The sequence below is a fragment of the Petromyzon marinus genome, chromosome 1 (assembly GCF_048934315.1).
Source record: "Petromyzon marinus isolate PM22_M1 ecotype Great Lakes invasive population chromosome 1, UKy_Petmar_22M1.pri1.0, whole genome shotgun sequence".
Classification (NCBI taxonomy): domain Eukaryota; kingdom Metazoa; phylum Chordata; class Hyperoartia; order Petromyzontiformes; family Petromyzontidae; genus Petromyzon; species Petromyzon marinus.
This window is the reverse complement of record NC_133667.1, coordinates 6,001,509-6,025,280: the sequence shown is the minus strand read 5'-3', so window position 1 is coordinate 6,025,280 and position 23,772 is coordinate 6,001,509. Positions and strand designations below refer to the sequence as shown.

The following is a 23,772-nucleotide window of genomic DNA, read 5'->3' as shown; positions in this document are numbered from 1 at the left end:
CAATCAATCAGATTCCAAACTCTCCACCATGGCCAAGACCAAAGAGCTTTCCAAGGATGTCAGGGACAAGAATGTAGACCTACACAAGGCTGGAATGGGCTACAAGACCATTGCCAAGCAGCTTGGTGAGAAGGTGACAACAGTTGGTGCGATTATTCGCAAATGGAAGAAACACAAAAGAACTGTCAATCTCCCTCGGCCTGGGGCTCCATGCAAGATCTCACCTCGTGGAGTTGCAATGATCATGAGCACGGTGAGGAATCAGCCCAGAACTACACGGGAGGATCTTGTCAATGATCTCAAGGCAGCTGGGACCATAGTCACCAAGAAAACAATTGGTAACACACTACGCCGTGAAGGACTGAAATCCTGCAGCGCCCGCAAGGTCCCCCTGCTCAAGGAAGCACATATACATGCCCGTCTGAAGTTTGCCAATGAACATCTGAATGATTCAGAGGACAACTGGGTGAAAGTGTTGAGGTCAGATGAGACCAAAATGGAGCTCTTTGGCATCAACTCAACTCGCCGTGTTTGGAGGAAGAGGAATGCTGTCTATGACCCCAAGAACACCATCACCACCGTCAAGCATGGAGGTGGAAATATTATGCTTTGGGGGTGTTTTTCTGCTAACGGGACAGGACAACTTTACCGCATCAAAGGGACGATGGACGGGGCCATGTACCATCACATCTTGGGTGAGAACCTCCTTCCCTCAGCCAGAGCATTGAAAATGGGTTGTGGATGGGTATTCCAGCATGACAATGACCCAAAACACACGGCCAAGGCAACAAAGGAGTGGCTCAAGTAGAAGCACATTAAGGTCCTGGAGTGGCCTAGCCAGTCTCCAGACCTTAATCCCATAGAAAATCTGTGAAGGGATCTGAAGGTTCGAGTTGCCAAACGTCAGCCTCGAAACCTTAATGACTTGGAGAAGATCTGCAAAGAGGAGTGGGACAAAATCCCTCCTGAGATGTGTGCAAACCTGGTGGCCAACTACAAGAAACGTCTGACCTCTGCGATTGCCAACAAGGGTTTTGCCACCAAGTACTAAGTCATGTTTTGTAGAGGGGTCAAATACTTATTTCCCTCATTAAAATGCAAATCAATTTATAAAAATTTTGACATGCGTTTTTCCGGATTTTTGTTGTTATTCTGTCTCTCACTGTCCAAATAAACCTACCATTAAAATTATAGACTGATAATTTATTTGTCAGTGGGCAAACGTACAGAATCAGCAGGGGATCAAATACTTTTTTCCCTCACTGTAGATGACTGGACAAGTTTATCAAATGGTTGGCCAATAAATTAGCAAAAGTCTTCTCATTGCTGACATGGGCCTCTTACTGCTGCGCAACACCACATGGTATGGCGGGTGACATCGCACGCTGATAAGGCACGTGGACGTTCCAAGGAAGCAAGCCAACGCAGCGCTGGTCATAGGGGGCACTAGGATTCAATATGTACGTTCATGTTTACATTTGTAAACAGGATGACATCACTCGGAATGTCATCCCATTACATGCAACGAAACTCTCATAATTAACGGATTAATTTTAAATGTAAACACAGTTGAGGTCTAGTGCCATCAGGAGCAGGCCTGTCTTGCCTGGTTTCCCTGTCCAGGTCCTCATGCTTCCCTGGAGAAGCGAACCAGGATGACACTGGGGTAGGCCCAAGTCACAGTGCAGAGCTAGGGACCCCATGTGTAGTGCATGGTTATTCACAGTGCATAACTAGGGATCCCATTTGTGGCGCATGTCTATTCAAAGTACATAATAAAATCAGGTGTTCCCTATATATTTTTATGAAGCTTATACTCGTCAGTAATTAAGTACCGTGGAAGCTGTGTGAATCTTACCTCCGGTCTATTGCTATCTCTAGTGCGTTTGTCCTCTCTATTGCTACCAGGACTTGCTGGAGGTCTGGGACTATCAACTGACAAAGCAACATCTCAGTAACGTTCCATCAAGATGTTTAAACAAAAATATAAAGTGCTCACCCACATTAGCTTTGTCTGCCCATCTGTCATCTGTCTGTAAAAGTTGGCACGTGAACTTTCCTAATGATGATCTAATATGAGCACAAGTGCTTCGTGATAATGGATGAGGATTCACATATTTTAACAGAGGAGGTCCTCCCGGCTAAATAGGATGAGATCCCTTTTAGGACGAATCCTACAATTACAAAGTCGGACTCAAGAAGACTATAATAGAGGTTTTGTTGGGTTAGATCGCATACATATATAAATGTGTCGTTAAAACCCCCCACCATCCGACACAGCCAACTAGTAAGGGTTGTCACATAAACATAACGTGGCCAATTCGTCACTAGTACAGCACGCCAGTGTGTTGGAGAGCCAAGCCACAACATTTACAATCTGAGTACGACGTTTCGCCAGTAATTACAACTAGCTTGATCAGGCCACAGCCACATTTGTGGAGAAGTCTAACTGTTTCGTTCCTTATATAGAGGCGTATATGTAGTGACCATGCTTACGCGCTCCTACGCAAAGTGGGGGGGGGGGGGGATTACTGAGTCAACGTACATTATGCATGTGCAAAAAGACTAGTAAGCTGTAGGTGATTAAAAGCTGATTAAATGTCCAGACCAATGAAAGCCGTGATTGCAAAGGAGTCGTTGATTGTAAGAATGGCGTCGAAGACTCTGGCAATTGCGGTCTCCGTGGAGTAAGTCTGACGATAGCAGATTGATAGAGACAAAAGTTTGGTGAACAGGTAATGTGAGTTAATATAGAATTGAAGCTTTCGTGACTGCAGAAATTACTATACTCATTGGTTTTTTTCGGTAAAGTCACGTATGTTGAAAATAAAAAATAAAATTTAACAATATAAAATTAAAATAAATCACGACGTTTTGAACGCAACACAAGCGATCATCATCAGGTGGAAATGGGGTAAAACACATAGCGAGGGACCACATAGGGGGACATCGCACACATTCCACATAGAGAATTGTAAACTGCACGGAGGCAAATACAACAGGAAGATGAGAGACGAGAAACCCAACAAACCTTAGAAACATAATGTGAAGCAAAACCAGTCGGCCAACAACACAGTTAGACACTAACCTGGTTGACCACGTATTTTCAAAAGACCTAAATTTCGGGTTCATCTTTTGGGTTGAACATACCAACGTAGACAGAGTGAACATATGTTTTGGACAGCAGAGAGAGACAACCAGAATAATACCACACCAAGAGACATACACACATGGAGAGGCACACAGAAAGATGCCTGGAGAGATTACATACGGGGACTTATATAGGCTGTAGAGATGGGGGGGGCGGGGGTGAAGAGGAAAACAAAAGCAACAAAACGTGGGAAAACAATACGGGACCTACACTAAGGGAGCACGTGGGAAAACCTAAAAGGGGGCAGAAAACAGAAACGGAGGGAAAAAACTGAAACGGAGACAGACTACGGTAAACAAAAAATGAAGCAAATTGTAGCACGTATAAATACATACGAAGAGAAGATAACACAAGGCAAGATGTTTGTAAAAATGACCTCCCCATAGAGGTGGATTAATATAGAATTGAAGCTTTCGTGACTGCAGAAATTACTATACTCGTTTTTTTTCGGTAAAGTCACGTATGTTGAAAATAAAAATAAAATTTAACAAATAAAATTAAAATGAATCACATTATATTTCTAAGGTTTGTTGGGTTTCTCGTCTCCAATCTTCCTGTTGTATTTGCCTCCATGCAATTTACAGATCTCTATGTGCAATGTGTGCGATGTCCCCCTATGTGGTCCCTCGCTATGTGTTTTACCCCATTTCCACCTGATGATGATCGCTTGTGTTGCGTTCGAAACGTCGTGATTTATTTTAATTTTATTTTGTTAAATTTTATTTGTATTTTCAACATACGTGACTTTACCGAAAACATAACAATGAGTAAGGTAATGTGAGTTTAATGTGAGTCTTAAGTTGAGCAAGACGTTCAAGGAGTTTAGAAATAGTGGAGAGGTTAGCAATCGGCCAGTAGCTGGCAGGATTGTCAGTATCTAGTCCGCCATGAAACGTGATCTTGTGCGAATCAAAAGGTGGCACTATTACCATTGGCCATGATCAATCCACTGCTGGATGAACGGCTCCCTAAGCCGCAGCCACCCCCACAATAATGTGATGTAAAAATCCACCCATCACTTAAACATAAACTGATTTCATCGCTCTATCTCCCTGGTTGGTGGTTTTCACAGGTGCATTCCCTACCTTAGCTGGCACTCAGGAGTTATTTTCAACCATCAGTCATCATGCCTTTAGCCATGACGTGTTCTGCCAAGCCAGTTTACTTTTCTTTACATTGTGAGCAATGTCACTCACGAGTGTATGTTCTAGAATGCATGTGGTCCCTTTTCTGCCCCTCAGTGTAATCCCAAACATGCCTGTCTCCACACTTCTTTGCACACTTAATTTGTTTCTTTAATACTCTTTGGTTTTTTCGGTAAAGTCACGTAGATAAAATAAAATAAATGAAAACTAAATTAAATCACGACAAAAACCAACAAGATCATCACTAGTTCGACTTCCCTAATCGAACCAACCAAACGTCCCTCCCTAAAACCCTCCGCTGCGAGACCTCCCAGATTCTATGGTCTTCCCAAGATCCATAAAGAAGGTACCCCACTACGGCCCATCGTGTCCACGATCAACTCTCCTACCTACAAGCTAACCCGTTTTTTTATCGGATACTCTGCTTCCCTTCACTGGCAAGACCACCTCAGCAGTACTTAACTCAACACAATTGGTTCCTATGGTCAAGGACATTGTACTGTCTCCTAACGATATCCTCGTCAGCTTTGATGTGGGCTCTCTGTTCACCAAGGTCCCAGTGCCTGACACCATAACAATAATTGAAGACTTGGTCCAACATGGACTGAACCTTGACGTACCTGCGCTGGTTAGGCACTGCCTCACCAAAACTTACTTTACCTGGAATGGTACCTTCTACAAACAAAATGAGGGTACCCCTATGGGTTCCCCCTTATCACCAGTGATAGCCAATGTTTTCATGGAGAAGTTTGAATCAGACGCCATCCAGACATCCACCCTTCATCCTTCCCTGTGGAAGAGATATGTGGATGATACTTTTGTCATTTGGCCACATGGCCTCCCAGCATTGAACCATTTCCTAGACCACATCAATTCCAGACACCCATCCATCAAATTCACCATGGAATTGGAGAAAGATGGCAAGCTGCCATTCTTGGATGTTCTGTTTGAGAGGAGGCCTGATGGCTCTTTGGGATATTCTGTTTACAGGAAGGCCACCCACACAGATTCCTACTTGAAGGCTGATTCCCACCACCACCCGGCTCAAAAGAATTCCCTCATCAAAACATTATACCATAGGGCTCATTGCATTTCTGACCAACACCAGCTGGCCAGTGAATTGAAACATGTACATCTGGCCCTCAAGATGAACGGATACTTTGACCGTACTATCCGCCAAGCTGTTTCTCCCACCATACAGAAACAACCACCTGATACTCCGATCAAAATCATCACGTTGCCATATATAGCAGGCGTTACCAAAAATATTTCCAAAATTCTAAACAAACACAAGATCCAGGTCCGGTTCAATACAGTACACAAAATCCGTGATCTGATCCCATCTGTAAAGGATGTCATTCCTGACTTACAGTACCCCGGTGTTTACAAATTGAGTTGTACCTGCAGTAACTGCTATATCGGGGAGACAAAACGACATATTTCTGACCGAATTCGCGAGCACAAATCAGATTTGAAACACGACAGAACGAATTCTTCGGCCGTAGCTGTCATTGTTTCAACACAGCGGGTTCTCATGATATTGTTTTCTCCAATACCAAAGTACTCTGCAAACTTCCCGGATACTACCAAAGATTTGTCCATGAAGCCATCCAGATATACAGACATAGACACAACTTCAACCGAGGGGATGGTTTTAAATTGAGCAATCATTGGAAAGATGTCATCAACCAAGTCAAAATTTAGCTGCCTTATAATTGTACAGCCATTTCCATTTCTTCCAGTTGGTTGCGCTCGTTTTCGACAACCGCTCGACAACCGCTCGCCATCGCCTCTCCATCCCCCTAACCCCCTGCAGCATAACAAAAGGCAGCTTAACTTACCCCCCCCCACAGCCCTTCCTAGCTCCCCCCCCCCCTTAACCTGTATATAATCTCGGGTATCTTAGAGCTCTCTTCACTTGATACAGCCATTTTTCTGTGACGGTTTCCACCTGAAGACGGAAGCTTGTGTTGCCTCCGAAACGTCGTGATTTAATTTAGTTTTCATTTATTTTATTTTAGCTATGTGACTTTACCAAAAAAAAACAAAGAGTATGAATCCTTGCAGTCACGAAAGCTTCAAATCTAGAATTGTTGTTTTATTGTCTGTGTTTATGATCCGAGTGTCATTGCAGGTAATATAAATATGCATTAGTTAAAATGTTTATTAAATACTTCTGAGAACAAATGCATGTTGGAAAACGTTACAGAAAGCATGCATGTACATTAGCTTCTATCTGGTTTAAAGTTTTCTTATCGGTATATGCCAAATAACAATGTATGGAAGAGTATATTTAATCACAATCATAATTGCTGTAACATTTTCCAATAATTTTTAACATATAGTGTTTGTTAGTCCAGTGTTCAGTCATTGATAACTTTCACTTATACACCATTAATCTACACGTATTTTCTCGAAATGTCATTAATATACATTGTATATGTCATCAAACTGACCTCTAAGTTGTTCAATCTCTCGATCAAAACGTTTGGATTCCATTTCTGTGCATTCCCGTGCAGGGCTGTGCAGTGATGATGATGCTGTCTCTGGTCTCTGCTGCACAGGTGCAAGCGCTGTGCAGAGGGATGCGGGGAACGTCCCAGACTTCAAAATAGAAGACGCCATGTGGCTCTTTAAGGTGGCGTGATGCATGAGACGCCTTCATGTTGAGTTCTGCAAATCTTTCCCTTTGTGTAACCTTCGTATAAATTAACTTTAAGCATTGAAAACATTCACAAGAATATTCCATTTCCATTATGTTTACATTATATTGTTTTGGATTGTTGTGCTGATTTACTATTTGTACTTAGTCATTCATGGCTTAAAACAGTATACTTGTGTAGTGTACAGTATTACATTCACATATTGATGTAATTCACTAATCCATGATGGATTAGTTAATTAATTACTAATGGTATCTTCATTATTGTTTGCAGATTAACAAGAAGAAAAAGGAAAAAAATGAGCATGGTAAATATTTTTTATTGTGATTACACAAGTGTCATTATTTGAGATAATTAACAATGTCATCCAGTACCACTGTCACTGAGGGGAGGAGGAGGGGAAGAGGCAGAGTTCTCGGCTGGTATGTCTCCTTTTAAAGCCAATTCTCATTGGTTTGTGGAATGCACAGTTTGCCAACAGAATAGCGTTTCACGCCACATCTCAGGTGGACAGAGTAATCAAGTAAGTGGGGAAACACCCAACAAAAGCCCAGAGTCTTCAGGAGTGTGCAGTGCACCTGGCATTCTTGGCGTGGATATGGAACACTCGAAGCATGTCTCACAGAAAATATATTGCTGAATGCAAAATAAATAGGCAGACAATATGCCTCCTTCACATATTTGTCCCTCCACTTAAAAACATGTTTGGTTATCACATCAGCCACACGGCCCTCTGAGAGTGCATAATTTCATCAGCATTGGTTCAACACCGGTCAACTCTGGAGCAGTTTCAATATTCAGTGTCTGATCTGTGTCAGGCTTGATTCAGCCAATGTAGGCAAACTGAAAAATGTTTGTAAGTAAGGAACCTCTCTGTTAGATATGGGCCCCAGTTCAACGCAACAGATATGTAACACGACACAGAATAATAATGTACCTTATTGTGGAGAATATAAGTTACAATAAATAAGCAAACAGTACTCCACCTTTACAAATCTATCCCTCCAGATAAAAAAAAAAAATCTATAATGTTTTCACATCCCATCAGACAAAAAGCATTCTGTGAGTGCAATAGCTTCTAAGAGTTGCAAACATTATTTAATTTTGATATGTGGATTGACAGAAATGTAACAAAGGTATATTGTATGCTTATTTATTTAGTTACTTATATCCTCCTCAACGACGCTTCTGGTTATTTGGTGTTCTAAATGCATCGTGTTACATTGTATTTTCAAATATTAGGTTTAAATCTCCACACCCATGTTGTTAAATGCAGGATATTTAACATCGTTTTGTTGTGTTGCAACATCGTCCGGCCTCCCCACGTTGAGGTTGTTACTCATGGTCATGCGATGCTACAGTCCGTCTCATTTCTACGCGAGCTGATTTCATTGCTCCATCTTCATGGCGGTGATCCTGAGCATTTTCCCTGCTTTAGTTGCCATTCCATTGCGAGTCTCGTCCATCGGTCATCGTCTCTTAGCGACGTGTGTATATAATTATTGTAACATCGATGTAAGATGCAATTAAATGAACGACACTATATAAACGTAATTATTCTCACCATTAACCTGTGAATGTTCTCTGAGCCATGTGTTTCTCTTTCTGTGCAAGTGTCATTTCCAGTATGCAACTCTCCACGCTTCTTTGCCTATTGTTCAGTATTTCTTCACTTTCAATTTTCATTGTCCATGTTTGTGATTGATGTCTTCGCAGACAATGTACTCTGATTGAAACTTTCTTCATGAGGCACATTGATGCGTTGCTTTTCATTACCATCATTTTTTTATTAACAATATTACATACGAGAGCAGGCTATGGAGTCCAACACAGAACTCATGCCTGAAAGTAAACATCAAAATACCGAAATCAACATTTCTCAAATTAATTATTGGTCATGACTCTCTGGGGGTCCCATTGTGATGTCAGCTAGCGGAAGACAAAGTTGTTGCGAAGCTGTCTTCTGGGATTGTTCTGTACAACACGAGAATGTCTGCAGTCTAACGTTACACACAACTTAGGATACGACTCGTTAAATGTTGGTCCTGGTGATACATGGTTTACCCACTGTACAATCAGGGGAACCTTTCAATTCAGAGAATCTCTCCAGATTTCAATTGGGAAATTAAGGGATGCTTAGGCATCGTTTAAACTGATAATTTTGTGACGAGTCCCTGCCATGTCGCCCAGTGATTGTATGTACTGTGTGTGTGTGTGTGATCCCCTGCCAGAGTTCAAAGTTGAATGTGGTGGTGTCAAAGACTGCCCTTCGGCAGCCGGAGTGACACAATGGCCCAAGAGTCAGGATGGCAATGTCTACGTTCCATACGAGGTGTCGGCTGCCTTCTGTGAGTGTCACTGTGATCTCTACTGTTGCTGGAGTGTGCACCATGCCTAATGTAAACACTGCAGTAGGCAGGGCTGTACACTGAAGACCTAAGTCTGTGTCGCACAAGGAAACTCTCTAGCTCCTCTGATCATCATTAGAGAGGCAACACGCAGCTCTCATGCTGCTTTTGTCACTCATGAATTGTGCCTCATGCTGCTCCTGAGAGCTGTGGGTCGAAGCCCAAAGCAGCCAAAGGCAAAAGAGCATCATTCACGATGTGAGACTGCTGCCACGGTTTTATGGTGTAGTGTACAAACCAATAGTTGTTCTCCTCTTAAAGGTCATTAAAGTTAAAGATTTTATACAAAAAAAACTATATGTACGATTAATTGTGAGGAGGAGATTAATATTCCGTATGTGTAGATAAGTGACTCGTCCATATATACGATACACGCATTGGCTATACTGCACATGGAACATTCCAAAGGAATAATTCAGGGCAATTTAATCTTCTCTCCATCTACCTTTACTGTGGTTTCAGCCATTAAAACAGAGCGCCTGTGATGAGGAGATTGTGTGTTTCTTAGCTTCCGTTGATAGTTATCAGCACCCAGTCTACTTGTGTCTGCTGAGCAATCTGCCCTCCCTGCTGGTGTCTGGTGTCCTGCAGCCACCGTCCGGGTACTTTAAGTGGCCTTGGCATGGCCAGCTGCCACGTGAGCCGGCTCAATGCAGTGCAGGGAGCCGCTGGCAGTGATGTTGCATAGAAGTTTGTATTCAGCTAGGGGTGTCCTCATTCACTTAGGTTTTAGTTTATACTGGGATCTACGCATGCCCATCGTGGATTGTGGTATGTTCTGATAACTTGTGTATTTCATTTATTGTGGAGTATATTGCATACACTGATGATGTATTTACTTTTAGGCTAACCTATTTAAAGCCATTTCTGTAGCGACAGGCTAGCTTGTGTATCACACACACCTTAATACACTCCTCAATACACTCCTTGTGTAATTATTGCTGGAGTGTGCTCTGCAAGTATTTCATTGAGCATGAGCACGTGTGTTTCGTGTTGCTTTCATTAAGTAAGTTGCAGTATTCATAATTGCAAATTGTTATATTAAAACACTTACAGTTTACTCTTTGTTTTTTTTCGGTAAAGTCACGTAGAAATAAGAAATAATAAAATTACATAATAACGTACGACGTTTCTATTGCAACACAAGCAATCATCATCAGGTACAGAAGAGCTAAATTTAAGAGAGAGAGGAAACACATAACCGCAGATACATATACAGACACCCAAGTAGAGGGAATTAGCACAGATACACCAGGGGATACAGAGAGAGATGGAGGAGCACACTAAATAACACAGGGTTTAGCAAAATTTGGAAACCATATAAAGCATCACAGACGGTCGGTCAAAACGCAATTAACGCATGGTCTGGTTGATTACGCTATTTCAAAGATTGCTAAATTGCAAGTTAAGTGTGAAATTTAAGAGAGTGATAGAATGCAGACCGCATACACATATATGACATCTAAGCAGAACAATTTGCACAGAGACACATGGGGAGAGACACGCACACAGTGAAGCAGCATCTCTGTGTCGAGGCCTTAAATAGACAGAGACGGCGGGACTGGGACTGAGAGACAATGGGAAACAAATTAACATGAAGAGAGTATACATCAAAGGACGGCGCGGGTGGATGACATAAGTTGTCAAGCACATAGGGGCTGCGGAGGAAACAGCAGCACACACTCAGAGACACCAAGGCACACACACAGGCAGAGACAGCACAGTGACACAAACCCAGTTTAAATAACTCTTTGCTTACACCTAGTGCATTTGTATCATAGACACCAGATTGATGATTGTGGTTAAACCAGATACAAGTTCTTATTTATCCACGTAGGATTTTAGATTACTAAGTAAGGGACATAAATAACATCAATCCAATCACACGCATTGTTCTTCCACAGATGACTATGACCGTGAAGCCATCCAGCGTGCAGTGGAAGAATTTGAAAAGAAAACTTGCGTCCGCTTCCACCCTCGCAAAAGAGAGCGAGACTTCATTCACATCCAGGCCTTGGATGGGTGAGCCTGATGGGACTCTCCTGAGCCTTCGCACCCAGCATAACAGCATGGCGAGACAGTCCGCGAAGGACTTGTTACAATCTAATTACACTTGGATAAGGGGCATTAACACGTTGTATTCCTCTACGTGAAATCTGGCAAAAACATTAGCAAGCTACAGCAAGTACAGAATTTTTTTGCACGTGTCGTGACAAGTACTTCGAGATCCGACCATGTGTGTCCGGTGCTCACTCAGCTGCATTGGCTTCCGGTTTCCAAACGAATACATTATGAGGTGGCACTCACTCCACACAAAGTGTTTGCCACAAATGAACCACAATACCTAGTTGATCTCGTCAAGGAGCATAAACCAATCAAGTGAACACCATCGGACAAAAAAGCTCACCACATTGTACGCTTTCAGATGCGCTTCTGTGGTCATCTGGAATGCTCTTCTTTCCGATATTAGGAAGCCACTGGAGCTATGCTTGAAAACTAATTTCTTTAAAACTGCTTTTTGTCATTAATCTGTTGCACGGTTGGCTACGTACGGTGCGAAAGACGTTCAACAAACATACTTACAGTGCTGGGATTGGGCAGTGAATAAAGCAGTGGTCAGCGTGCTCGCCACAATCAGTGGCTTGCATGGAGCCGATGGCTGAATTCTTACGTCCAGACAGCCAATACTTTGCAAATGTCTTTAAGGCATTCCCAAAGTATTGATTTTTTTTTAAACAAGAACTTGGAGGGCACGTAAACATTTATGACTTTAAAACATTTGCAAATGGTAAATAATTTCAGGACCGATGATGTTGTCAGAAAGGGCATTGCAGCCTCTGCTGATAAATGTTTCATGGCATAATTGTGTCACAATGATGCCAATTTTGAAATATCGATTTAAAGCTTTTGTGACTGCAATGATTCATCTTCTTTGGTTCTTTCGGTAAAGTCACGTAGAATGAGAATAAAATAATAAATTTATAAAATAAAATAACACAATAATATTCTCACGACGTTTCGGCCACAACACAAGCGGCCTTCATCAGGTGAAGAGACGAGACTGTCTGGTAGGACAGCGCTGGAGTGAAAGAGCCACGTTCAGATCACGACCTTTAAGCTGTGTGAGAGAAAACAAAGCGCCTTGACAAAGGAATTAGCATATAATTTAGCATTGAAATGGCTGAGTGATTAGCTTGTGACTGGTCACAGAAATAGCTATGTTAAAAGTTAAAGCATACACATCCGCAGAGGCACCCCTTGACAAAGGAATTAGCATAGAATTTAGCATTGAAATAGCTGAGTGATTAGCTTGTAACTTGTCACAGAAATAGCTACGTTAAAGTCAGAGCATACACATTCACCGAGGCACTTAGTACAAATCAAACAGGAGAATTTAGCATTCAAATAACTAGGTGAATTTAGCATTGAAATAACTGAGTGATTAGCTAGTGACTGGTCACAGAAATGACTATGTTGAAGTCAAGGCCTACACATCTGAGCTATTCACAGTACTATATAGTGAACCAATAAAAAACTAAAATATAAATTACCTTAATGTTATCAATAAACTCTATATTCTCCAATCAGCTAAGCTACCAACAATAAGTCGTTATGTATCACAATGCTATATGGCGAAAAAATGGGTGGATTCTTACCCTCAACTTTAGCAACACGGATAGCTACGGGCCCCGTTCAGACGGACGGGTTCATCCATGTTCGGAACAGAGGAGGGGGAGAGAGACAGCTGTGAGGCGCTATTATACTCCACGTTGTAAACCATACCATTAACCGTGGTGTGAGAGGTATTAAGAGTCAATGCTGGCGAAAGAGCTGCGGTCTGAAGGTCATCGTAAAATACAATTAATTAAGAACAGAAATGGTTTAAAACATCTTTCCAATGGTTACTAAGCCAGAATCCATCTTCTCGGTTGAAATTGTCTCTGTGCTTGTATATGTGAATGGCCTCATGAACGAATCTATCATGGTAGCCGGTTGGTTTGCAAAGAACCTCCGTCTTGGAGAAGTCAATGTCATGTGAGCCCACTGAATTATAACAGTGATCTGCCACGGCAGAGGAGTTCGTCCTACCGTGTTTCAAGTCTGCTTTATGTTCGCGGATGCGGTCCGAGATATGTAGTTTGGTTTCTCCAATGTAGCTACTACCACAGAGGCACTTTAGTTTGTAAACGCCCGGGTACTGTATGTCTGGGACAGCATCTTTTACAGATGGAACTAAATCACGAATTTTATGTACTGTGTTGAATCGGACCTGGATCTTGTGTTTATTCAGGATTTTGGAGATCTTTTTAGTGACCCCTGCAATGTAGGGTAAGGTGATGGTTTTGAGTGGCTCCACAAGAGGATCCTTCTTCATGACTGGAGTGATGGCTTTGCGGATTGTGTAGTCGGAGTAACCATTAGCCCTGAGAGCCTGGTGTACCTGCTTGAGTTCACTGGTAATGTGTTCCTGGTCGGAGATCCATTGGGCTCTATGGTATAGAGTCTTGATGAGGGAGTTCTTCTGGGATGGATGGTGGTGGGAATCCGGTTTCAAGTAAGCATCTGTATGGGTAGCTTTCCTGTAGACAGAGTGGCTCATTGAACCATCATGTCTCCTTTTAATTAAGACATCCAAAAAGGGTAGTTTGCCATCTTTTTCGACCTCCATGGTAAATCTGATGGCTGGGTGTATGGAATTGATGTGGTCGCGGAATTGGTCTAGAGCAGGCTGGCCATGTGGCCAGATGACAAAGGTGTCATCAACGTACCTCTTCCATAAGGTCGGGCGTAGAGTGGCAGTCTGGATGGCGTCAGTTTCAAATTTTTCCATGAATACGTTGGCTACAACCGGAGATAGGGGGGAGCCCATTGGGGTGCCCTCAGTTTGTTTGTAGAAAGTTCCATTCCAGGTGAGGTATGTGTTGGTTAAGCAATGTCTCACCAGGGGGGGTACATCAGTATGCAGTCCTTGATGAACCAGGTCTTCAATGATAGCGATGGTGTCAGGTACCGGGACTTTGGTGAACAAGGACACCACATCAAAACTGACAAGCAGGTCGTCTGGGGACAGGGAAATGCCTTTGATTGTCGATACCAGGTGAGTAGAATTTAGTACCGCAGAGGTGGTTTTTCAGTGAAAGGTCGCAGTATATCAGCAAGAAAACGTGCCAGTTTGTAGGTGGGGGAGTTGATAGTAGAGACGATGGGACGAAGGGGTGTATCTTCTTTGTGTATCTTTGGAAGGCCAAATAATCTTGGTGGTCTGGCAGCAGAGGGTTTCAACGAGAACCGTTTGATCTCATCAATTAATGCTGTTGAATCAGAGATGATTTTGTTCGTTTTGGTGACCAGGCTGTTGGTAGGATCTCTTTTTATTTTTGTATAGCTGCCATCGTTGAGTAGTTCTTGAATTTTGTTGTTATATTCTGTTTTGTCCATGATGACAGTGGCATTGCCCTTGTCGGCTGAGAGGACGACAATATCATCCCTCTTTTTTAATTGAGAAAATTCAAAACGTTCGTCTTTGCTGATGTTGCTGGGTGGCAACTTAGCGTTTTTGAGGGTTGCAGCGATTTCAGATCTTGCTACGTCTGCAGAGATGTGACTCAAGCCCTTGAGTGCAACGTCGACATGGGCAATGATATCATTAACCGGTAAGTGTCTCGGTGTGACAGCAAAGTTTGTAAGCCATCTGGCTTCCATGAGAGATTCGTTCATGAGGCTATCCACATATACAAACACAGAGACAATTTCAACCGAGAAGATGGATTCTATCTTAGCAATCATTGGAAAGATTTGATAAATCATTTCAGTTCTTGATTGATTGTTCACGCTTACAGTGCCTTTCAGACAGCATACATAAAAACAAATTTCGTCTCCCCCCTCCTCTTTTCAAAAAAAATAGATGGACTAGTCCTGGCAAACAGCCAATCGTTGCGCGTGACGCAAACGTTATTTTTTTATATATATATAAATAAATATGCCGTTTTCAAAATAAATTTATGCAAACCGACACACCTGATGATGACCGTTTGAGTTATGGTCGAAACGTCGTGAGAATTTTTTATTGTTTTATATATATTTTGTTATTTTGTTGTTTCTCTTTAACGTGACTTTACCGAAAAAACTAAGAATATGAATTACTGCAGTCACGAAAGCTTTAAATCAAAACATTAAGGTAATTTATATTTTAGTTTTTTTTATTGGTTCACTATATAGTACTGTGAATAGCTCAGATGTGTAGGCCTTGACTTCAACATAGTCATTTCTGTGACCAGTCACTAGCTAATCACTCAGCTATTTCAATGCTAAATTCTATGCTAATTCCTTTGTCAAGGGGTGCCTCTGCGGATGTGTATGCTTTAACTTTTAACATAGCTATTTCTGTGACCAGTCACAAGCTAATCACTCAGCCATTTCAATGCTAAATTATATGCTAATTCCTTTGTCAAGGCGCTTTGTTTCCTCTCACACAGCTTAAAGGTCGTCATCTGAACGTGGCTCTTTCACTCCAGCGCTGTCCTACCAGACAGTCTTGTCTCTTCACCTGATGAAGGCCGCTTGTGTTGTGGCCGAAACGTCGTGAGAATATTATTGTGTTATTTTATTTTATCAATTTATTATTTTATTCTCATTCTACGTGACTTTACCGAAAGAACCTAAGAAGAATTTTGAAATAGTTAACTAATGCCACAGTTATGTGTTTCCTTATTTCTGAATTCAGTCTTCTCTGCTCAGTTGCTGGGTCACCATGCAGCGGTAATCCTTTCCTAAATTTAGCTGATGCCAGCATTCTGATTGGTGGATTTGCATGCATTATTAAGACAATTTTAGAATGCATGAAATATTACATTTCTCAAAAGCTGAATTTAAATAAAGTTTTTTTATTACTTGTGAAACTATACCAGACAAATAATAATATGGTTTTCCCCCTCTTTTCTGGCAACAAAACTGAAACCTTTTTACGAGGAATCATGTCTGCATTAACCACAATTCTTGTGGTCAAAATACAAACAAAAAACACACTGATAATATATGCATTGTCCTTGAAACTGATTGATCAACACCAGACAATTTGGATTTCCGTCGCAATCCCATGTGACAATGCTCTACATAGTAGTGGGACATGCTGAGGGAAGAAGCACGGCGATCGCTCTTGAGAGAGAAAGGAAAAGGGAAGCTCTTGAGATTCAACCTGAGCAGGAGCAGGGAGTAGACAGCACAGACGACTGGGGAGGGGAATTCCAATGAACATACCTGTGGATACTTTAGTTTGCATTTTTACATTGATAATTCAAGTGTAAAAATGTGTTGGTGAATCAAATAACATAGCAATGCAAACCAGTACAGCCATGTCCAGTCAGTGCCTAATTTTATTCCAGAAAACACTATTTTGAGAATCAAAGAATGGATGCGACAATTTATTAAGTAACCAAAAAGAACAAGTTAGGGAATGTTTCCTGAGTTGGACCAGGGACAAGGGTGTGCTCTATGGCCAGGTGCTTGGGGAAAGTTTGTGTGGACCAAGAAAAGATTAGTTTCATGACCAAATTTCATGGCAATATTTGTATTTCAATGTAACATGCACAGAACATTAAATACATGTGAGCTAGTTTCATGTAAAATAAACACTGTACTGTCTATTTTCGTCAGCAATGGGTGCACATGCACTGGCTTGCATGGGCATATGCACACTCAGCGAGAACTGGGCATGGGCATTCGCATCGACCCAACTACTCAGATCATCACCATCATCTTCCATGAAGGCCTCCCCAAGTTGTTGCCATCTCTCACTGTCCCTCAGTGCAATAATCCACCCAGCACCTGCAGACGATGAACACCCATCGCTCCCTCTCCGCAGTAGACATCCTCTTGGGTGCATTACCTTCTCTGACTGCTGCCACTCAGCAGTTGTTCTCGCCCACCGGCCATCATCCTTTCCAGCGACGTGTCCTGCCCAAGTCCAATCCCTTTGTTTAACAGGCACTATTACCTCTCTAACCTGCATATGTTTTCTAATTCATGCATTCATGTTTCTGTCTCTCAGTGTAGCTCCAAGCACGCGTCTCTCCATGCTTCTTTGCGGCGCACTCTGAGCTTCTGTTCCATCCTCTTCGTCAGTCTCCATATTTCTGATCCGTATGTCATAGTAGGTTATATGAACTCAGTAGATGCTTTACTCTTCAGACACATTTCTGTTTTTCAGATGTAAAACAGGCACATGGTTGCAATTCCTCTCAGCACATTTAACAATTATATCTTGGCCATAATAAACCGTGAATATGTTTAGAATAACAATCTCATCTGAAAAGGTTTCCTTTTCTGAGTCATTATTTAACTCTGAATAATTACTACTGTTGTACAAACCACATTCAGTTGAAGCTGGAATATATGCTGTCACATCTCGAGTGGAGCACTCACTTCCTACCTCACTGTGCTTGGTATAATTCAACGTAAATCAGTCAGGATAAGTGACGGTCCAGCTTTCACCGATTCACTCCAACGAAGGCAACGTAATTGAATCAATGCAGAGGGATGCTAACCTAAGTTATAAGAGTTGCGCATTTATAAATGTATTTTGTCCAATCACGCGCTGACCAGCGAACAGTCGCATACTTGTTGCTCTTCTTTCACTCCCATGAAATGCACTCATTAATTGCTTCCCCGTGTTGAGGGCTCAGGCTCCGGGACTGCCTGTTGCCTCTCGTCCGTACTGTGTTCACCACATTGCAGGTCACAACGCTTGTCTTGCTTCTTCACCTGCACTGCTCAACTTTCGCATTATCTTATAACCTCGCTGAATTCAGGAAACGTGTTAACTCTTTCCTATTAAAACTTTGACAGTGCTGTTTGTTGCTCGCTGATTGCCATATTGACCATCTCATTAACCTTGATGAAAAAAACACTGTTTGGAATAGAGCTCCAAACAAAACATGAGATAAAAATGCTATCTTAACAAAACATAAGGAGAGTTACAAATGTACCACTTTCACTCTTGGTTACAGTATTACATGTCAGGCATATCTGCACTGGAGAGGCGAACCATCCAGTCCTCCTTCACCATTGCTGGAATTTTGGCAAGTCTTTTGACCCCAAGACCCAGGACTTTCTAATTTAAAGGCACTTAAAATTCTCTCTCACCTCTTGGCACCTGCCCTGTGCTGCCCTGCATCTGTTTCTGAATTGTCATGAACAGACCAGGCAGGTGTGAAGCTGTGTTGCGTTTGAATTTTTTTTATGGCAAAATCTCTGCAGGCCTCTCAGCAAGAACTGGTCGTACCTGGGCAAGAAGGGTGGAAAGCAGGATCTGTCCCTAGAGCCCGGGAAGGCGATCAAAGGAATCGTTCTGCACGAGCTCATGCACGCCCTCGGCTTCCACCATGAACACTCCCGCAGCGACCGAGATGCACACGTCTGGGTGCTGAAGGAGAACATCAAGCCCGGTGAGAAAGCAGCAGAGGAGGAGGGGCGGTGGTGTACGCAGACACGGCAAGCACAGTTGGAAGACGCGGAGAGTTATGAATGTAGTTGTGGTGCTTGACTCATAAGGTTCCAATGTAAAATCCTGATCGGGGATCGACTCAAACCGTCATCCCTCTGGGCTGGATAAATTTTTTACCACTTTTTGGTCATCCAATGTCGAGACATGGGATGTGGCTCAGGGCTGGAACCAAATGCGAGCTTTGGCTCAATGCTCGTGTGGGTGTGGAGACGCTGTTTGACTTCTAATCATCTACCGTATGTATATTGTACAATGTGTTGTATTTAATGTTTTGAAATAGTTTTACAAATAAGTTACAGAATGTTCATTTATTTAATAACATTCACTTCTAAGCACAAATGAGACTAAGAATCCCAAACCCTTGTGCATTCTACAATGCACCTGCACTCGTGTTTATTACTAACCCGTACGCTTAATGTTTTTCAGAGTGGAGGCCTCAAATTGTGGATATTAAATCCACTGCTCAGGATTTAGCAGCGCCCTACAACTGCAACTCCATCATGCACTACGGCATGTACGTGCTTACTCATCGAGGGCCATTACCCTACACTAGCAGCACTTGAGCGCAACACGTACATATAGCTGCACACGGTGTTGACGCTTGTGCTGTGTGTGTGCATGTATCCAGGTTGGAAGGCTCTATAGACGAGCGCAATCCGACCATCCTGCCTAGAAAGCCTCTGCTCATGCAGCACATGGGATGCAGCAGCTCCCTGAGCCACGGTGACGTCGTGAAGGTGCAGAAGCTGTATGGATTCGAGGCGCCGCCACCTCCGCCCGTGCCAGTGCTCCCAGCGCATCAGCGCGCCACAGGTGCATGCCCGAGCGCTGTGGCAGAGGCTGTACCATCTATCTCCTGTCTCCTGCCGAGTGGGACCAGCGTGGCACTTGATAGTTGGTGATGCTTAATGATAAATAGCTTGACTTCAAGTTAACTAGTTTTGGTTACAGGAGTGCATATTTTTTATTCCAAAAAAATTGAAATACGTCGAATCTGCTGTGATAGTGCAGACCACGGTGTGCATATAAGTGTATGTAATGTACACCTCATAGCAAGAGAGATTTGCAGATGTTTTCCAATTTGCATGCTAAAACAAACGCTGCTGGATTGCATTAGCCTAAAAGTAGCATAGACTGATGGTCTAAAAGTATTTAATATCAAAAGATAGATCTTTATTTTATTACCCCACCAACAGACGAAAAATGCTGTCGACTCAGTGACCCTCTTCCCTCTCTGCTCCTCAGTGAAGCCGCATGGCACACACTTCACCCACTCCTGTCACCCGTGTTTCCCCCAGATTCTCAGCGTCAGTGTGATGCACTGTTGCCTCGGGTGTTTGTGACTCTGCTGCAAGTTCTTGAATAATTATTCACAATACAAGCATCTAGAGTGCGCATATGTGATTCTGTACATCTGTGTGTGTACATGCACGTATGTACGTACATATGTGTTTATATACATGTGTGTATGTACATGGGGAGCGGTAGTGTAGCAGTTATCGCACTGTGCTACTAACCCGGCGACCTGAGTTCGATTGCTGGTCACGGCCAACACCAGTGATTATTATTCGGAGCCAGTCCTTGGCCTCCCCTAGGTCGACTCGGCCTCAAATGAGTACCTGGCGTGGTGTAAAAATCGCCGCTATGGAGACAAAGACAGCACTTACCCCAACAGTCTGTTAAGGTTATAGGGGAGACCGTTCTCTTTTTTTCGTACGTGTGCTCCAGTGGCAGGAGAGGATAGGGTGCAGGTCCGGGAGGACGTCCCCCTAGAAGAGTTGGTGGGGTCCCTGACGAGCAAGGTGAGCGCACGACCTGTTACCACCCCCCACCCACTCGCTGCCTGCAACACCAACACCACTACCAGCATCACTGTCACCATCATCACCGTCACCATGAAGAGAACAAGAGGAGCAGTGCGGTGCTACATGTCGTTATGAAGCGTACCTGACACGCAGCTCATGCCACCATGTCAGTGTGCTTTTAGGTTTGAAAAACGTCCCAAGAAACATGTAGGAAATGTATTGAAAATGTTGTGGACAGCATTATAAATTACATATATTTGAAATTGTTAGGATAACACTTGTAGTGGGAAAATGTACCAAAGTGTAATCGTGGATTTTGTTGAAAGCAAGAAACAGGAACAGGATAATGAGGCGTTGGTGTGCGAGGCAGGCCTCTCACTTTTCTTTTTTCCATCCACAGACGCGGAAAAGTGAGACTGAGCGAAGAAACACAACAGGTGTGCGTCGCTTGTGTTGCTACCGTGATGTTCATTTGGGACAGCACAGATTCATCTGCCTCTCGTACAATGGATAATAGGTGTCATGGATAGTAGGCATCGTTCATAATGGACATTATGGATAGTAGTATCATTGACAGTAGGCATCATGGATAGTGGGAATTGTGGATAATGGGCATCATGGCTAGTAGGCCTCATGGATAATGGGCATCATGGACAGTAGGAATGAGGATGGGGCTCATCAACTGGTAGTGACCCTTCTTGCGTGATTCACATTGGGCTGTAGCTTTGTCTTGCACGTGCTGTTCCACTCCACGTGCAAGGAACCAAACTCCTCTTCGAGCAGCCACAGCCATCTTCTGTACGGCGTCCAACCTAGAATCTAGGTTGCTTTAAAAATCCTATAAAGAGGTTTAAGTCACCATCAGCCATGATTAATCCACTGCTGGATGATGGCCTCCACAAGCCATCCCCATTTCTCATGGTCCTGAAATGCAACAATGCACCGAGTATAACTGCACATGCGCATTACCCAGGGTTCGTGACTCCTCCCGTAACCCGTGGGACCATTGTTCCTGAAATCCGGGAAAGTATTGCAGATTTTTGGATCTCCTCTTGGGAGCCATACTGCTCCCCATCACTAACCTGATGTCCAAGAGGCAGCACGTGATTAGTGGCTGGCGGGAAGGTGTGCAGTGATTCACCACATCAGTGATCCCACAAGTTGTCATGTTTTAGGGTAACAGCACAATTTAAGAAAGTATAATTGTGTTGTTTGATCTGTCTTGTTTTGTCTATTGTGTGTTCATTCTCGTGTGTAGTTTTATTGACTTGGTAGCCAACTTTTCATAATTAGTTCAAGAAAAGAAAGAAAATTAAATGCTTCACAGTCAGTTTTATTCAGAACTATGGGTTAATGCTATTTTAACTCTACACACATATACTGCATATTGTGTTGTTTTGCGACTCAGGTCTACCTTGAAAAAGAGACCATGAGTCTCAAAAAAATATTAACTGGATAGAAATGTCTCTGTATATGTGTATGAAGACATTTGATGCGAGTGTTGCATTCCCATCAGCAGTAGGCATGTAACGATTCACGATGTGGTGCTTTCTCATAATTCGGTGTGACCTTTATATCCCCAGTACTGATGTTTATACACCAGACACTAATTTATAACTAAGCCAACCTAGGGGAGATCAAGGACCACATCCATGATGTTAGCCGTGAACGAGAATCGATTTTGGGTCGCCAGGTTTGTAGCACATTGCGCTAACACTTTGCTGCTGCTCCTCACTTGCATGGACAAAGATCCCCTGATAGCCTTAACAGACTTTGGGGGCAGGCGCTGATAGAGAACACTTATGAAGGCTTTCACAGTACATGAGGGGGTGGGTGGCCAACACCATGCCTGGCCGTCTCCCGAGTGGCGATTTTTACACTGCACCAGGTAGGTACTCATTTGAGGCTGAGTTGACCTAGGGGAGGCAAATGACCAGATCAGATAATCACCACTAGTGTTGGCCGTAAGCGGGAATCAAACTCGGGTGACCGGGTTCATAGTGCAGCATGCTAACCGCTGGGCCACCGCTCCCCATACTTACATAGACAAAGATCCCCCGTATAGTGTTAACATACTGTTGGGGTAAGTGCTGTTAGCGAGCACCTATAAAGGCCGGCACAGCACATGAGGGTGGGTGGCCAGCACCACGCCCGGCCGCCTTTGTCTCCCTAATGACAGACATGCACATTTATATACACATAAAAAAAATGTGAGTATAAACAACCGCCATTGCCCACTAAGTTGTGCCAAAACCATTGCATACACATCCACACACGCACAAATGCACACATTCAAAGATCCCGCGTATGGCCTAAAGCAACCAAAATTAGTTGTGATCTGCTCAGCGATTTGTGCTGACGTATTTCATTACATGCACATTTGCAAACTACCATCATTTGTTACAAAATTAAATACGCGGGGTAAGTTCCTGCTGTAAAGAGGCAGTGCATTAAAAAGGATTTTGTAAATAATTAGGGAATGATTTCGGGATTCTTGTGCTTTTCGGTAAATAATGTAGGCATCTTGATTTAAAGCTTTTGTGACTGCAGTAATTCATATTCTTAGCTCTTTCGGTAAAGTCACGTTGAAGGGAAACAATAAAAAATATATAAAACAATAAAAATTCTCACGACGTTTCGACCATAACACAAACGGTCATCATCAGGTGTGTCGGTTTGCATAAATTTATTTATTTATAAACGGTGTATTTATAAAAAACGTCAGCGCCACGCACAGCGATTTGGCAGTTTATTTAGAAGGACTAGTCCATCTATGTTCTGAAAAGAGGAGGGGGGGAGACGAAAAATTAATGTATGCTGTCTGAAAGCCACTGTAAGCGTGAACAATCAATTAAGACCTGAAATGGTTAATCAAATCTTTCCAATGATTGCTAAGCCAGAATCCATCTTCTCGGTTGAAATTGTCTCTGTGCTTGTATATGTGGCTTAGCAATCATTGGAAATATTTGATTAACCATTTCAGGTCTTAATTGATTGTTCACGCTTACAGTGGCTTTCAGACAGCATACATTAATTTTTCGTCTCCCCCCTCCTCTTTTCAGAACATAGATGGACTAGTCCTTTTAAATAAACTGCCA

The 23,772-nt window shown here is 42.8% G+C and overlaps 1 protein-coding gene across 2 annotated transcripts in view; it reads left to right on the top strand.

The window, feature by feature from the left end:
* LOC142906670 (uncharacterized) overlaps positions 1 to 23,772 on the top strand; it is a 248,209-nt gene that overhangs the window by 192,583 nt on the left and 31,854 nt on the right. For both annotated transcript variants that reach the window (XM_076054965.1, XM_076055016.1), the window contains 9 exons: positions 6,861 to 6,934; positions 7,233 to 7,266; positions 9,191 to 9,307; positions 11,272 to 11,389; positions 18,623 to 18,810; positions 19,296 to 19,383; positions 19,498 to 19,682; positions 20,598 to 20,671; positions 21,075 to 21,111. In XM_076054965.1, coding sequence (XP_075911080.1) covers positions 6,861 to 6,934; positions 7,233 to 7,266; positions 9,191 to 9,307; positions 11,272 to 11,389; positions 18,623 to 18,810; positions 19,296 to 19,383; positions 19,498 to 19,682; positions 20,598 to 20,671; positions 21,075 to 21,111 — 915 coding nt within the window. The remainder of the gene's footprint in view (positions 1 to 6,860; positions 6,935 to 7,232; positions 7,267 to 9,190; positions 9,308 to 11,271; positions 11,390 to 18,622; positions 18,811 to 19,295; positions 19,384 to 19,497; positions 19,683 to 20,597; positions 20,672 to 21,074; positions 21,112 to 23,772) is intronic.